This window comes from Urocitellus parryii, chromosome 9 (genome assembly GCF_045843805.1).
Source record: "Urocitellus parryii isolate mUroPar1 chromosome 9, mUroPar1.hap1, whole genome shotgun sequence".
NCBI classification, from domain to species: Eukaryota; Metazoa; Chordata; class Mammalia; order Rodentia; family Sciuridae; genus Urocitellus; species Urocitellus parryii.
Window position 1 is genome coordinate 114,072,609 of NC_135539.1, and position 13,394 is coordinate 114,086,002.

Consider the following 13,394-nt stretch of genomic DNA (forward strand, 5'->3'; position numbering starts at 1 on the left):
CCAGCAGGAAGCGTTGCTCCAGGTGGAGTCCGGGCCTGCTTCGTGGAAGAGGTGGTGATGTTTGAAATAGGCCTTGAGAAATGATCACGGAGAAGCCAGGAGAGGACGCGTTAGCACTCACCCTGGGACTCCGGCAGGGGTGTGTTGGGGAGCTCCCAGACGACTGGCAAAGCCACAGGGACAAAGCAGGGAGACAGAGTGAGGGCCAAAAGGAAGGCAGAGCCCAGCAGGAGGAGCAGGAGGAGCTGAAAGACCAGCGCGCCCCACAGTCTCCTGCAGAAGCCTCCCCAGGCCTTGAGAGCCGCCCTCCCCTCCCTCCATCACGGGTCCATGGAGAATGCACACCCAGCTCCCTGCCGCCATGTGAGACCGCGCTCTGCTTCTTCCACTCAGGAACAAGTCAGGAAGGTTCCCCGCGTTCCACATGGGAACCTGGGAGGTAGCCTGGGAGGAGCCAGGGGCAAAGCCAAGGCTAATACATAGGACGTAGCTGGGGTCAGGTGGGGGCTGGAAACCCAGGCTCCATGGCGGTCCAGGCCCGGACCTGGTCCTTGAGGACTGCTGCTGCCCCTCATCAGTCTCTGTCCACTCTGGGGTCTCAAGGCCACGCCAGACAGAGGGCTGCTGGCGTCACTGGGACAGAGCTGCTTTCCCACAGCCCCTTCCTCCAGCCCCTCTGCTCTGCCTCTGAGACCTGGTCACCTTTCACCCACCTAGCTTGTCCCACGGGTGGGATTTATGACTGGCTGCCCTGCCTTCTGTCCCTAGGTAATAAATCAGGGCAGAGCAGGAGCAAAACCCTCTCAAGTGCACAATGTATAAAAGAAGGGCTCAGGAGCCACAGGCTTCTGTGGATCCCAGAGAGAGCCCAAGACTGAGCGGAAGCATGGACGGACGGAGCAGAATGCCCCGCTGGGGACTCTTGCTGGTACTCTGGGGCTCCTGCACCTTGGGTATCCCTGCGGACACATCCTCCTTCCGACGGTAACCTGGGAAGAGAGGGGGTGGCAGGGGTGAGCTCTCAGATACATGGGGTCACCCAGTGTTCATCACCAGCCAGTCAGGGAGGTATGGTACTGTTCAGAGAGGTGAAGTGACTTGCCAAAAGTCACATAGCCAATAAGCGACACTGCTCAGGCCTGGAGATCATCTCTCTTAATCTCTTCCTAGAGCTTTTGATTCCTGCCCAGAGCTCCTTGCTTGGCACTGTGGGGAACTCGAGATGATTAAGACATGCCCTTCCCCCCAAGTAGCTCACAGTCTAATGATTAAGAAGTGTGTGGGTAGTTAAGTCTATCGAGTAGAGTTGTTTTGGTTTTAATTCTGCTCCCCTAGAAGAACACCTTAGCTCTGAAACCATGGGCAGGTTAACCTCTCCGAGTCTCAGTATACTGTTTTGAAAAACAAGGATGAAAACAGAACCTGCTCCCTAGGGCTGCTTTGAAGATTTAATGCATGTAAGGCTATGAGCGTCTTGCTGCGCCCACGGTAAGAACCCAGATGCTGTTAATAACACTCGGCGGATTATCACCAACCTTAAGAGGATGGCTTCCTGCAGCCCCGAGCACGCAGAGAAAGCCCTGACATCCATCTGGTGCCAGGCCCCACAGGCGAGCCCCTAAGACTGGAGAAGTGGGAGGCAGAGCCAGAGGCCTCATGGAGAAGCAGGCGGCAGATGAGGCCTACAGGGGGGTCTTGAAGGGCGCAGGCAGGGCTTAAGAGCAGCAGTCGTGGCTCAGCCTCTATAAGGCCTAGTACTTCACAGGAGCTCTTCACGTGTCCCCTCCCAAAGGATGTCCCCACAGGTCACCATTTCCATTTTACAGAGGAAGACTCTGAGGCTCAGGGAGGTCACCTGGAAGAGGCTGAGGCTCAGCACACACTCCATCTTTGCTTCCAAAGCCTCTCTCAAACTTCTCTAAGGCTCTCAGCGGCTGGGTTGGGGTGTGGGGTAAGAGGATGGATGTGTCCCAGCAGCTCCACCCCAGGATACAAGTAGAGGGACGTAAAAGCATGGAACAAGAAGAAGGGAATCAGGCAAGGGGTGAGAGGGAGCCACATCTGGGGACAGCCATAAGATTACTTTGCCACCTGTTCCATGCACAGCACCATGCAAGTCCCTGAGTTAGCTGGAGCCATTAGGCCCATTTATATGGAGGAGCTAATGGGGATTCAGAAGACGCCCAGAGAGGTTAGATAATGCTCAGAATCACCCAGCTAGCCAGGGGATCCAAGAATGTCCCCACAACCACAGTGTCCTCACCACCATGAGCACCACCCCCATGGGCCGTGTGGTGTGCTGGCTGGAAGGACCCAGGGAAATGGAGCAGGAGCCTGTGTGGGTTGGAGTCCTTGGGGCAAGCTGCCAGGTGGGGATGCACACGGGGCCTCGAAGGATTACAGAAGTTGAGTTGGGAGCCTGGAGAAGGAAGGGATTTTCTGAAAGAGAAATGGCAACAAAGTAAAGGTCCAACGCAGAGACTCTCTGCAGCTAACATGGGAAATGCACCTTCTTTGGAGTCAAACTTCTATCTTCCCATCTGTAAAATGGGACCAAGAAAAACACCCATCACCTGAGAGGGATAAGGACCAAGTAAAATCAAATGTGATAGACATGTAGCTCATTTCAGCTACAGCATTACCTAGATAGGCATGAAAGTGTTCATGTTCATGGGCAAAATGAGGGGAGGGTCAACAGTGGGCTTGGAGTGTGGGGAGGGATGGAGAGGGCAAGTACAGGGGGACTCACAGCCCAGAAGAAAAAGGGCCTCTCCATCTGTCTGGGACAGCCACTTAAGTTGGGCTTCAATTCTGGGACCCCTTGGCCACCAGCTAGAGACATCTTCCTCAGGTTCCAGCAGAAAGCCTTCCCGTGGGAGCCCAGGGGACCCTGTATGGGAAAGAGGGCCAGACACAAGCTTGGAATCCCTACTCTGCCATTTGGGAGCTACCACCACCCCCAGAACCTTCCCTGTCTGTCAAACAGTAGGGCCAGTTTGCCAAGTTGTTGGGAGGTTTGCTTGGGCATGTGTGCGATATGGCTGGCACTGCCCCAAGCAATTCAGGGTGCTTCGAGTTCTCAATTCCACCTGCCAAAGGTGATTGGAAGGCATCTGTACAAGAAGTCCAGGGTCTGGAACTTAGGCCCAGGACACATCTTGCCAAGGGCAAGGTACACTGCCATCTGGAGATACTGGCCGGTCCTTGCCCAACCCAGTTCAATGGGTCCACTCCATCACAGCCCAGGCTTCATGCCTGTCCCCAGGGGTCTTGGAGTCCCCTCCCCACTCCCCATCCCCCCCCACCCTGACCCTTCAGTCGGCTATGTACATCTGCTGCCACCTACAGGCCACACATGGCACTGCATCTCCCATCCAGCATAGGGCTGTGGGAGTGTGGCCCCCAGCCTCCATCCACTAGAGGGGACCTCAGTGTGTTTCCTATTTCTCCACCTGCTGGAGTTCCTTAAAGGCAGTGATGGTCTTTACATCCACCCAGTGCAGTGAGGCACAGGATGGATGGATGGATGGATGGAGGAAAAACAGCCTTGTCTAATAAAAATCAAACATCAGGAGGAAGTTAGTTGAAGGTGACTTAATACCAATTCAGGTGACTCAGAGGCCTGTACATCCTCCTTCAGAAGCCCTAGGCCCCAAAATGAGTTTTGGGTGCTTGGGCTATGATCAGCATAGAGGTCCTAAAAGTCGGTGCCCAGGACTCTGCCATCACTGTGGGGGAGTACAGGGCTCTTCTATTTCCTTCTTCCACTCAGGATCTTCCTCAAGAAAATGCCCTCCGTTCGGGACAGCCTGAAGGACCGAGGCGTGGATATGGCCAGGCTCAGTGCTGAGTGGGGCCAGTTCACCAGGAGGCTCTCCTTCAGCAACAGCACCTCACCAGTGGTCCTCACCAACTACCTGGACGTGAGTGCCTGGCCCTGCCGCCTGCCCGTCTCCTTTCTTTCTTGGACTTACTGCATTTTGGTTGTTGCCAGCACCGTTCTCTCCAGGCTCTGCTTGAGAACCACAGAACACTCCAGAAAAAAAACCCATTTTATATCTAGAAAGCCTGAGGTGCAGAGAGCAGGAAAGAACCCAGAGGCAGTGTTAGGTTGGAATCAATCCAGGTCTCAAGCCAGGCACCCCTGTTGGGGGGATGTGGGAGGAGTGTGCAGCTGGGCCTCACGGCCTGTCTCCGTGCAGCCCGATGGCTCCGGCTCTGGTGCCTCCTCAAGGTTGGATTCTTTTTCACTGATCTTATGATGCTTCCTTGTCTTGTTGAAACTTCCATCTCCTGAGATGTCAGGGGACAGTGCCAAGCACCCCCATAGTGCCTGCAGGACAGTGGAAACCCAGAGAGGCTGTAGGATCTGCATCATCTTCCTCTGAGAGCCAAGAATGGAAGCAGGCAAGACCCCAAGCCTCAGGGGTCCCTGGGCCCCTCCAGCACCCTCTTTCCTTTTACCCCCACAGACCCAGTACTACGGTGAGATCGGCATCGGCACACCACCACAGACCTTCAAAGTCATCTTTGACACGGGTTCAGCCAACCTCTGGGTACCCTCCACCAAGTGCAGCCCCCTCTACACTGCCTGTGGTGAGACACGGCCCCACGGCGCTTGCCCCCAACTTCCCTCCCTGTCACCCTCGGGTAGTCCTACCCCACCCAGGCCAAGTGCATCCTGCTACCCATCAGCTCCTTCCTCTCTGCCCCTGAGCCTAGTGACCCTGACAGGAAGGAAGATGACTCCCGCTTCCCTGATATGACCACCGAGTTCAAATAGCCAGCTCCGGGAGCCACCTGACTACCCAGAAGGCCATTCTCCAGTCTCCCTGAGACTGAGACAGGGCCAAGTTCGTTCCCTCCCTCCCTCCCTCCCTTCCTTTCTTCTCGCCTGGATGTGTGTGCACACGAACCTGTGAGTGTAGGAGACTGAACCCAGGGCCTCACACACGCTAGGTGACAGGACCAAATTCTCAAACCTGTCCCAGGCCCTTGGGGTCCTCCACTAAGTTTTACTTACTCCAGGCTCAGAATTTTCTCTGGCATTATCAGAGTGGGCAATTCCTTTACAATGCTTCACTGGAGACAAAAGTCTCAAAGATGTGAGCGTGGAACCAGGCCCAAGGAACAGCCCTTGATGCACGAAGCACACATTCCGAGGCCCAGCCTCAGGGCCACCCCATCCCCACACCTAACTCCTCAGCCACGGGAGCTGTGCCCACAACCCGCCCTGCCTCCAAGCCCTTTGCCTGAGCGGCTCTTGTGCAGGCCTGAGTCTGTGTCCCTCCACCAGAGATTCACAGTCTCTATGACGCCTCAGAATCCTCCAGCTACTTGGAGAATGGGACGGAATTCACCATCCACTATGGATCGGGGAAGGTCAAAGGCTTCCTAAGCCAGGACGTAGTGACTGTAAGTGAGGCTGCCCCTGGCCATCTGACCACCTACCCTCCTGTCCCCAGGCCCCCGCTGCCCCTCTAGGCTACACTGGGGGCAGCTACACTCAGCTCACCTCAGAGCCTGGGGAGCTGATGATCCAGCTTCTAGCTGGAGCTGCAAAGAAGCAAAAGCATGGTGGAGCAACCCAGGCTACCTGCCACCCTTGGGTGATGGATTGGGGCATTAGCATCTAATTTGCATGTAGGGCTTGTCCTAGCTCCAAAGCCTCCAGCCAAGGAACTGCCTGAGGTCACCAGCTCTGACTGGATTAAAAACCAGGATATTGTTGACATTGGGGTCAGGCTTAGATCTAGGGTCCACCACAGCTGAGGTTAGAGTCTGGGGTTTGGTGTCAGGGCAGGATTCCTTTTACATTGGGCTGGTGTCTGACCCCTTCCCATTCTGGAGTTTCTTAGCCCCTACTGTGGGGAGGGGTACCCATGTAACCTCAGAGGAAATCTGTGAGCCCCTTTCTCCTCTCCTTGTCTGTGAAATTGGGGTAAAAGAAATCCTGTGCTGAAGACATCCTTAGCCTGCGATGGCAGTGGGGACTGAGGCCCAGGCCTGCGGGCCTGAAAGCAGAGCATGGGGAGGGGTTGTGACATTCTTGGTCTCTCTTCTATCATTGCCTAGAAGGATCACCTTCACAGCCCATGCCCTAGCAACCACAGGCCACCCCAGCTCTCTCTGAACCTCACAGCACAAGTTTGTTGAAGGAGAGGCTAAGTGTGTGTGTGTATGGGGGTATTGATGAAACAATTTTACCCCAAATGGCTGTACCCCGGAGAAGGTGTGTCCCTGGGGCTCCCAGTGTGGAAGCTCAGATCACACCCCAGTTGGCGTGAGCGGTGGGCTTGGTCTCCTCTGGTTCTTCTTCCCACAGGTGGGCGGAATCACAGTGACACAGACATTTGGAGAGGTCACAGAGCTGCCCTTGATACCCTTCATGCTGGCCAAGTTTGATGGGGTTCTGGGCATGGGCTTCCCTGCACAGGCCGTCGGGGGTATCACCCCTGTCTTTGACCACATCCTCTCCCAGAGGGTTCTGAAAGAAGACGTCTTCTCTGTCTACTACAGCAGGTGGGCTCCTGACCCCAGGACCAAGGGCAGAGGAGGGAGGAGCAGAAGGAGCTGGGGAGTAGGAGAGTCTGGGCCAGGATTTTTGTGCTGGTGGTTAGATGGTCAATCAGTACCCAGCGCTGCACTAGCCAGTATGGAGGCCACTACTGAAATATAAATGAAATTAAAATTAAGTAAACAACAGCATGAAGTTCCTTGGTTGCACTAGCCACCTTTCCAGTGCTCAGCAGCCACAGTGGATGGTGGCTACCATATTGGATAGTGCAGTGTAGAACAGTTCCATCGTGGCAGAATGTTCTAATGGGTAGTGCTGCTCTGGAACAAGAGGATATCTGGTGGGGATTACTGCCAGGCTGGAGATGCTGCCTCTGAGGATGATGGCTCCTCCCACACAGACAGCCAACTTCAGTCCTGTATCAGCTTCTGAATTCATTTGCTCACTCATTGATCCAATCAATGCTATGCACCACACACTGTGGTGGGCTCAGCCAGGACAGTGAACATGGCAGACGAGCTTGCGGTTTAACAGGGAAGAAGAAAGGCCACAGTGTGCCGGGCACCCAGGGCTATGCTGCTGAAAACCACGGTGCTTCTCAATTCTAGGCTGAGCTGACATGCTGTGCTCAGCTCCCGAGTAGGGCTGTGATTTGCTTCAAGCTGCTGGGTTTAGAAAGATGGTCTGAGCTGGAAACAGAAAGGTCGTATGGGTAAGAGCATGAATTGTAGGGGAGGAGCAGAGTCCAGACTGATCTCAGAGGTAAGAGGAATCTCCGGTTGGTGACAGGAAGGGAGGTATTGAGAAAAGGCCACCATGGGTGGCTCTGCAGTCAGGGGCAATCTTGGGAAGAGCCCTTTTAGAGGAAGAGGCGGGCAAGGCCTGAGGGCAAGCAGTTAAGGGGTGGAGGTGGGTGTCAGGAAGTGGAGGTCACAGAACGTAGGTTGCTCTGGGAAATTCAGCAAGGAAGGGGGTGTGGGGTGAGATCCAGAGAGAAGCAGGGACGGGAGGTGGGTGTTTTTAAATGCTAGAGGATCCTCCAGCAATGCTTGTGGGAGGAGGAAGAAGCCAATGGAAAGCAAGAGATTGAAAATGTGAACAGGCGATAAATGTGGGTACACCAGCCAGGGCTGCGGAAAGGATAAGGGTCCCACGGTCGGGAAGAAGGCCGACTTTGCTGAGCAGAGGTCTTTCCCCTACCTGGGGCTGGGAAGAAGGGGACATGCAGAGAGAAGCTGAGGCGCGAGGCGAGGGCAGGAGGGAACTTGCTGCAGGCACACACATCCAGAAGGAGGAAGAACACAGGAATCGACACTCACACCAAAGAAAACGTGCACACATCTACAAATTCCAGAAAAGCACACCACATACACACGCACACTCTGGAAACCAGCTCCTTGAGCCCTTGGAGGCCTTGCACAGCATGGAGGAGAGGAAGGCAAGGGAAGTCAGCTCCCCACCAGGAATCAGGAGCCCCAGCTCCTGCCCTGTCTACTTCAGGCCCAGGTGACTTCAGGCAAGTGACTTTGTCTGTTTGGGGTGACTCCATTGCCTGAAGGGTAAAAAAGAACATGCCTAATCCACCTTGCCAAACTGCAGGACTGGTGAGGCTCCCCTGAAATAATGAAGCTCCCCCTTCCCTCCCCCACCTCCCCTGCAGAAATTCCAAGTAAGGAGATGAAACTCCCACATGGCCCTGTACTCCCTGAGCACCCGCAATCCCACATGCCCCCTGCACCAAAGCTCTCCTCGGCAAGCCTGGGCCCACCAGGTGCCAGTCTCTGCCCCTCCATCCCACTCTCTCCACACCCCTGCCTGCCCGCCCCCGTGGCCTCCCCAGAGCCCACCCACATTTCTGCTTCACCTAAGGGAAGGGGTTGCCTTGTGCCTGTTCCTTTTCTATGACTTCTCTGGGGATTTTTTTTTTTTTGGAGGGGGGTGTACAACTGGACTATCCTTGAAAAACCTCTGGTTGGGTTTGGGAAGGGGCCAGAAAGGGGGAAGCAACCCATTCTTCATGCTTCTTAGAGACAGCTCCAGCCCTGCCATCTGCCCCTCCTTGTTCCCTCGCCCAACTCTCCCTTGTCGCTGAATCTCAGATCTGCTGGTCTCTCCTTTAGGGACTCCCACCTGCTAGGCGGAGAGCTCGTGCTGGGGGGCAGTGACCCCCAGTATTACCAAGGGAACTTCCACTACGTGAGCATCAGCAAGACTGGCTCCTGGCAGATCACGATGAAGGGGTCAGGAGTCCTTCCCTTCTCCACTCTACAAAATGGGGTTGGGCTGGGTGGGAACAGGGCAGGGTTACCATCCTGCCCTCTCTGCAAATAAGGGATGGCCACCCACTGCTCTCTGCCTGCTTTGTGCAGGATGAAGAAGACAGATTTGAGGAGCAGGGTGGGGGAGGGGGCCTAGGCAGGGCTGAGGAGTCACTAGGCCCTGTGCTGGGGCGGGGGTCACCTTCCCTCGTCCACTCAGGCCTCACCCCTCCTCCAGTGCATCACCAGACCAACAGCATGGCCTCCTGTTACCATCCTCACTCAGAAAAGATAAGCGGCCTGGGGGTGCCCTTCAGCCTTCTGCCTGTCTGACTGTGGCCTCCCTGCAGGGTGTCTATAGGGTCTGTCACCTTGCTGTGTGAGGAGGGCTGCATGGCAGTGGTGGACACCGGTGCATCCTACATCTCGGGTCCCACCAGCTCCCTGAGGCTGGTCATGGAGGCCCTGGGGGCCAAGGAGCAGAGCACAGATGAAGTAAGACGCTAAGGGGTGGGGTCCCAGGGTGGGGGGAGCACCCTCTTGGACCAAGTCCCCAAATCACCCCAGGCAACATTAGGTCCCAAATGAGGCCATTTCAGGCCTTCTCCTTGTCACCTCTCACTCTCTCCACACCAGGCTAGTCCCTCCTGGAGGCAGGGCCGGCATAATACTCTCCAGCAGAGGGGTCAGGTCACAAGTGGGGTTTGCTGAGAGTTCCCACGCTCAAAAGGGCTCCCTTGACCCCTTTCCTCCCCAGTATGTCGTGAACTGCAACCAGGTGCCCACCCTCCCCGACATCTCCTTCCACCTGGGAGGCAGGGCCTACACGCTCACCAGTGCCGACTATGTGTTACAGGTGAGGCGCAGGGAGGAGGGGTGGGCAGGACCCCTGCAGGGGGATAAGTCGCAACACATACATTACATGCTAGGCCATGGTTTCCAAATTGGCTGCTCAGGTCACCTGCGGAGCCTTTAAACATCCCAGTACCCAGGCCCCACCCCACACCTGTGAACCCAGAACATCTAGGAGTGGCACCTGGGCAGTGTGGTTTCAAAGCTCTCCAGGGAATTCCAGGGTGGAGCCACATTTGTGAATCACCGTCTTTGGTTTGTCCCTCTAGCACCATCCATTTTCTCATCAAATGTTCCTGATAATCATATATATATATATATATATATGCAGGGATTGAACCTGGGGCACTTAAACACCGAAGAACATCCCCAACTCTATTTAGAGATAGTCTTGATGAGTCTGGGTTTTTTTTTGTTGTTGTTGTTGTTTTGGTACTGGTGATTGAACTCAGAGGTACTTGACCACTAGCCACATCCCCAGCCCTATTTTGTATTTTATTTAGAGACAGGGTCTCACTGAGTTGCTTAGGGCCTCACTTTTGCTGAGGCTGGCTTTGAACTTTCGATACTTCTGCCTCAGCCTCCTAAGCCACTGGGATTATAGACATATGCTTCCTATGCTTAGAGAAATCACACGTCTAGGGTCAGAAGCTAAAGCCAGACCGTGAGTGCTTGAATGCAGCTCAGTGCCTAGTGGGTTGCCTGCCTGGCTCTAGCACAGGGCCCTGGAGCAATCCATGTAGAGTTCAGATGGCCAAGATGTGATGAAGGCCCAAGGTGAATGGGGGAGGGAAGGTAGAATGTTACTGAGACAGATGAAGGGCAAAGGGAGGCTGGTTTTTGCTGAGCAGTACAACAACCCTCCTGCTTCCTGCCAGGACCCCTACAGTAGTGAGGACCTGTGCACATTGGCCCTCCATGGCCTGGACATCCCACCGCCCACTGGGCCCATCTGGGCCTTAGGTGCCAGCTTCATCCGAAAGTTCTACACAGAGTTTGATCGGCATAATAATCGTATTGGCTTTGCATTGGCCCGCTGAGCCCTCCGCTGCCTGCGGAAACCCTGACTTCAGCCTGAGTCCCTCTGCCTTGGCCTCTACGCTCATGTGGGGACACTGGATGTGGAGCTCCTGCTAGATGCTTGCCCTGCCCCCTGCACCAGCCCTTCCCTGCTCTGAGAATAAAGACTTCATGTTCATGATCCATAGCATCTGGATTTACTTGCGTTTGGAACAGAGAGGGGAAGTTGCATGGTCATGTGTGAATAGGAATGTGACAAAGACCAAACAAATTCCAATTCACCCCGTTGCACAGGTCCCTGCATGCAGAGATGATGCCATCTGTTTGTTGTCAACAGGGCTTGGTGGAGTTTGTTTACACAACCTTGGGTGGAAGTATTTCGGAGAGTCAACCCCAGTCCCTTCCAGTCCCTCAGGGATCAAGGCTAATGCTGCAGCAGAAGCTGTGGGCCAGAAAGATGCCCCTAGGGCACGGAGCCCTCTCCAAGCCCAGACTCTGTGCTCCACACGCTGGGAAACTCCCTTCTCCTGCTTCTGCTCCTCTGCAGACCCTGCCCCACCCGGTGTGGCCATTTACACAGGCAGTCTAAGGCACCATCCTCCAACAATGCAGACCAGCAAAGATCCAGCCAGTACCCCCTCTTCATACGTGGGGAAACAGGCGCACTGAATGGAAAGCATTTGCCCAAGATCACTCAGGAAAGAATCAGGTAGTGAAGAATTAAGCCTAGAACCCAGTTTGTCAGGCTCAGGTCCTGAAGGTTTTCCACCTGATCCTGCACAGCTGGAACTGTCGCAGGTAGGAGGAGCTCATGTGTAGGGTCACGTGTAGGCACGTGTAGGCGCATAGATGCTTACACTGCTATCCTCCGTTGCGTCACACAACTAAACGGGTCAAGGTCACTCCAAGTGAACTTGGGGAATAAATAAAGACACAGACACAAGAAAGTACCTTTATTTGGATTCAGTGACCAGTCCTCAGCCGCAGGCAAGAAAGGGGAGAATAGCACAGCACATGCTGAACCCTTTTATTGGGGAGAAGCCATTCAAATGAGGCAAGAGGTCAGGTTTCAGGGGGTAGAGTCTAGCTTCCTGATGTCTTGCTGTCAGCAGGTTGACTGACATCTAGGAAGGCCACGCCCATCTCGTGCTGTGTGGGGATCATAGGCAGAGCCAGCAAAAAGATGCATAAGTTGCCCGCTCAATGCTCATAGTTCACACACACACACACAGCCCATGGCTGGCTTGCCACATCTCCACATTCTCATTGCTCAAGGCTAAGGGATGCTGGGTTCCTATGTGGCAGCTCCCAACAATCCTCCATCTCATGGACTTGAGACTCCTTAGGCAGAGTCTCTTCTCACCCTGTTACCCCAAGGACTGTCCAGACGTGTAGGTTGGGAAATAAGAAAGCAGCAGCCACCTGAAGCCACTAATGCTGTCCCTTAACGTAGCTACTCAAACCTCTTTTGCCTGAAAAATATGAGTCTCTGAATGTTCCAGTCAGGCTCTTGGTACCTCTAGGAATGCAGCCTCCTGGGACTAGATGGGACCCCAGGGATGGCTTTATTTTCTCAGTGCAAAAGGAAAAACTGAGCAGGGCATGGGGATGCATGCCTGTAATCCCAGTGGCTCAGGAGGCTGAGGCGGGAGGATCGCAAGTTCAAAGCCAGCCTCAGCAATGGCAAGGTGCTAAGCAACTCAGTGAGACCCTCTCTCTAAATAATATATAAAATAGGGATGGGGGTGTGGCTCAGTGGTTGAATACCCCTGAGTCCAACCCCTGGTACCAAAAATAGGAAAAGCTGGAGGCAGAGTTCTTTCAGTCCTGAATCCTAAGGATCCATGACCTGAAGCAGGCAGGCCCCCATGATCTGCTATGTTGTCCAATACAGTGGCCACATGAGGTTGTTTACATTTAAGTTAAACACAATGTCACACTAGCTACATTTCAAGTGCCGATAGCCACCTGTGGCCAGTGGTCACTGCATTAGACAGCACAGATACTTCAGTAGGGCAGAGCTGGGTTATGGACAGAAATAATCATAGGGTCTTGTGGTTGAGAGGTTCCTGGGTAGGCCAAAGGGATAACTTGGGGACACAGAAACAGGTCCCTTTTCTGTAGGCACTGAGTGAGACAATGTAAGATGGTGACTAGTGAGGTCCATGAGGCAGGACAGTGAGTGATGGCAGCCAACAGGAGGTGACAGAATGAGTAGTGAAGACTACAACTAACAGTGGCTTCCCCCTAGGCTGGTCAGGCCTCTCCACATCTCCTCTTCCTCATAGCAACTGCCCTGGCACACCTTGTCAGCTAGCCTCTTGTGTCCCACTCCCCAGATATTGCTTATCCTGCTTTGGCCCTATGCCAGGCTTCTACCTCTTCTCCCAAAAGGCCAGTCCAGAGTCTATCCACCTCCACACCCCTTTGCCCAACAAAGCACGGGGATAAGGGACACCTGCTGGGCTACTACCTGCCCCCAATCAAACTTGAGTCAGGAGGGAGGCTATAATAATTTATTACTGACCAAAACTCAGTCCTGCTCAAAGTCTTGGCCTAGAATGTGCCCCAATACTCCAATGCCCTGGAAGGTTCAGTGACCTGTCAGAAGACAAAGTCTGCCGGCTTAGCATGCCCACCTCCAAAACCATCTCCCAACATCCCTCTCCATTAAATATGTGTGTGTGAGGTGGTGGTGGCGGTGGGGAGTACCCGGGACTCCCCGCAGGGAAGGAAGGGCCTTGGAG

General features: G+C 54.3%; 1 protein-coding gene across 1 annotated transcript; it reads left to right on the top strand.

Annotated features, from left to right (window-relative positions):
* Positions 1–886: 886 nt before the first annotated feature.
* Ren (renin) lies at positions 887–10,667 on the top strand. Its single transcript, XM_026397238.2, has 9 exons — positions 887–984; positions 3,773–3,923; positions 4,473–4,596; positions 5,297–5,415; positions 6,326–6,522; positions 8,638–8,757; positions 9,126–9,270; positions 9,533–9,631; positions 10,506–10,667. Exons 1-9 carry the CDS (start codon positions 887–889, stop codon positions 10,665–10,667), a joined length of 1,215 nt encoding a protein of 404 aa, XP_026253023.2.
* Positions 10,668–13,394: the final 2,727 nt, after the last annotated feature.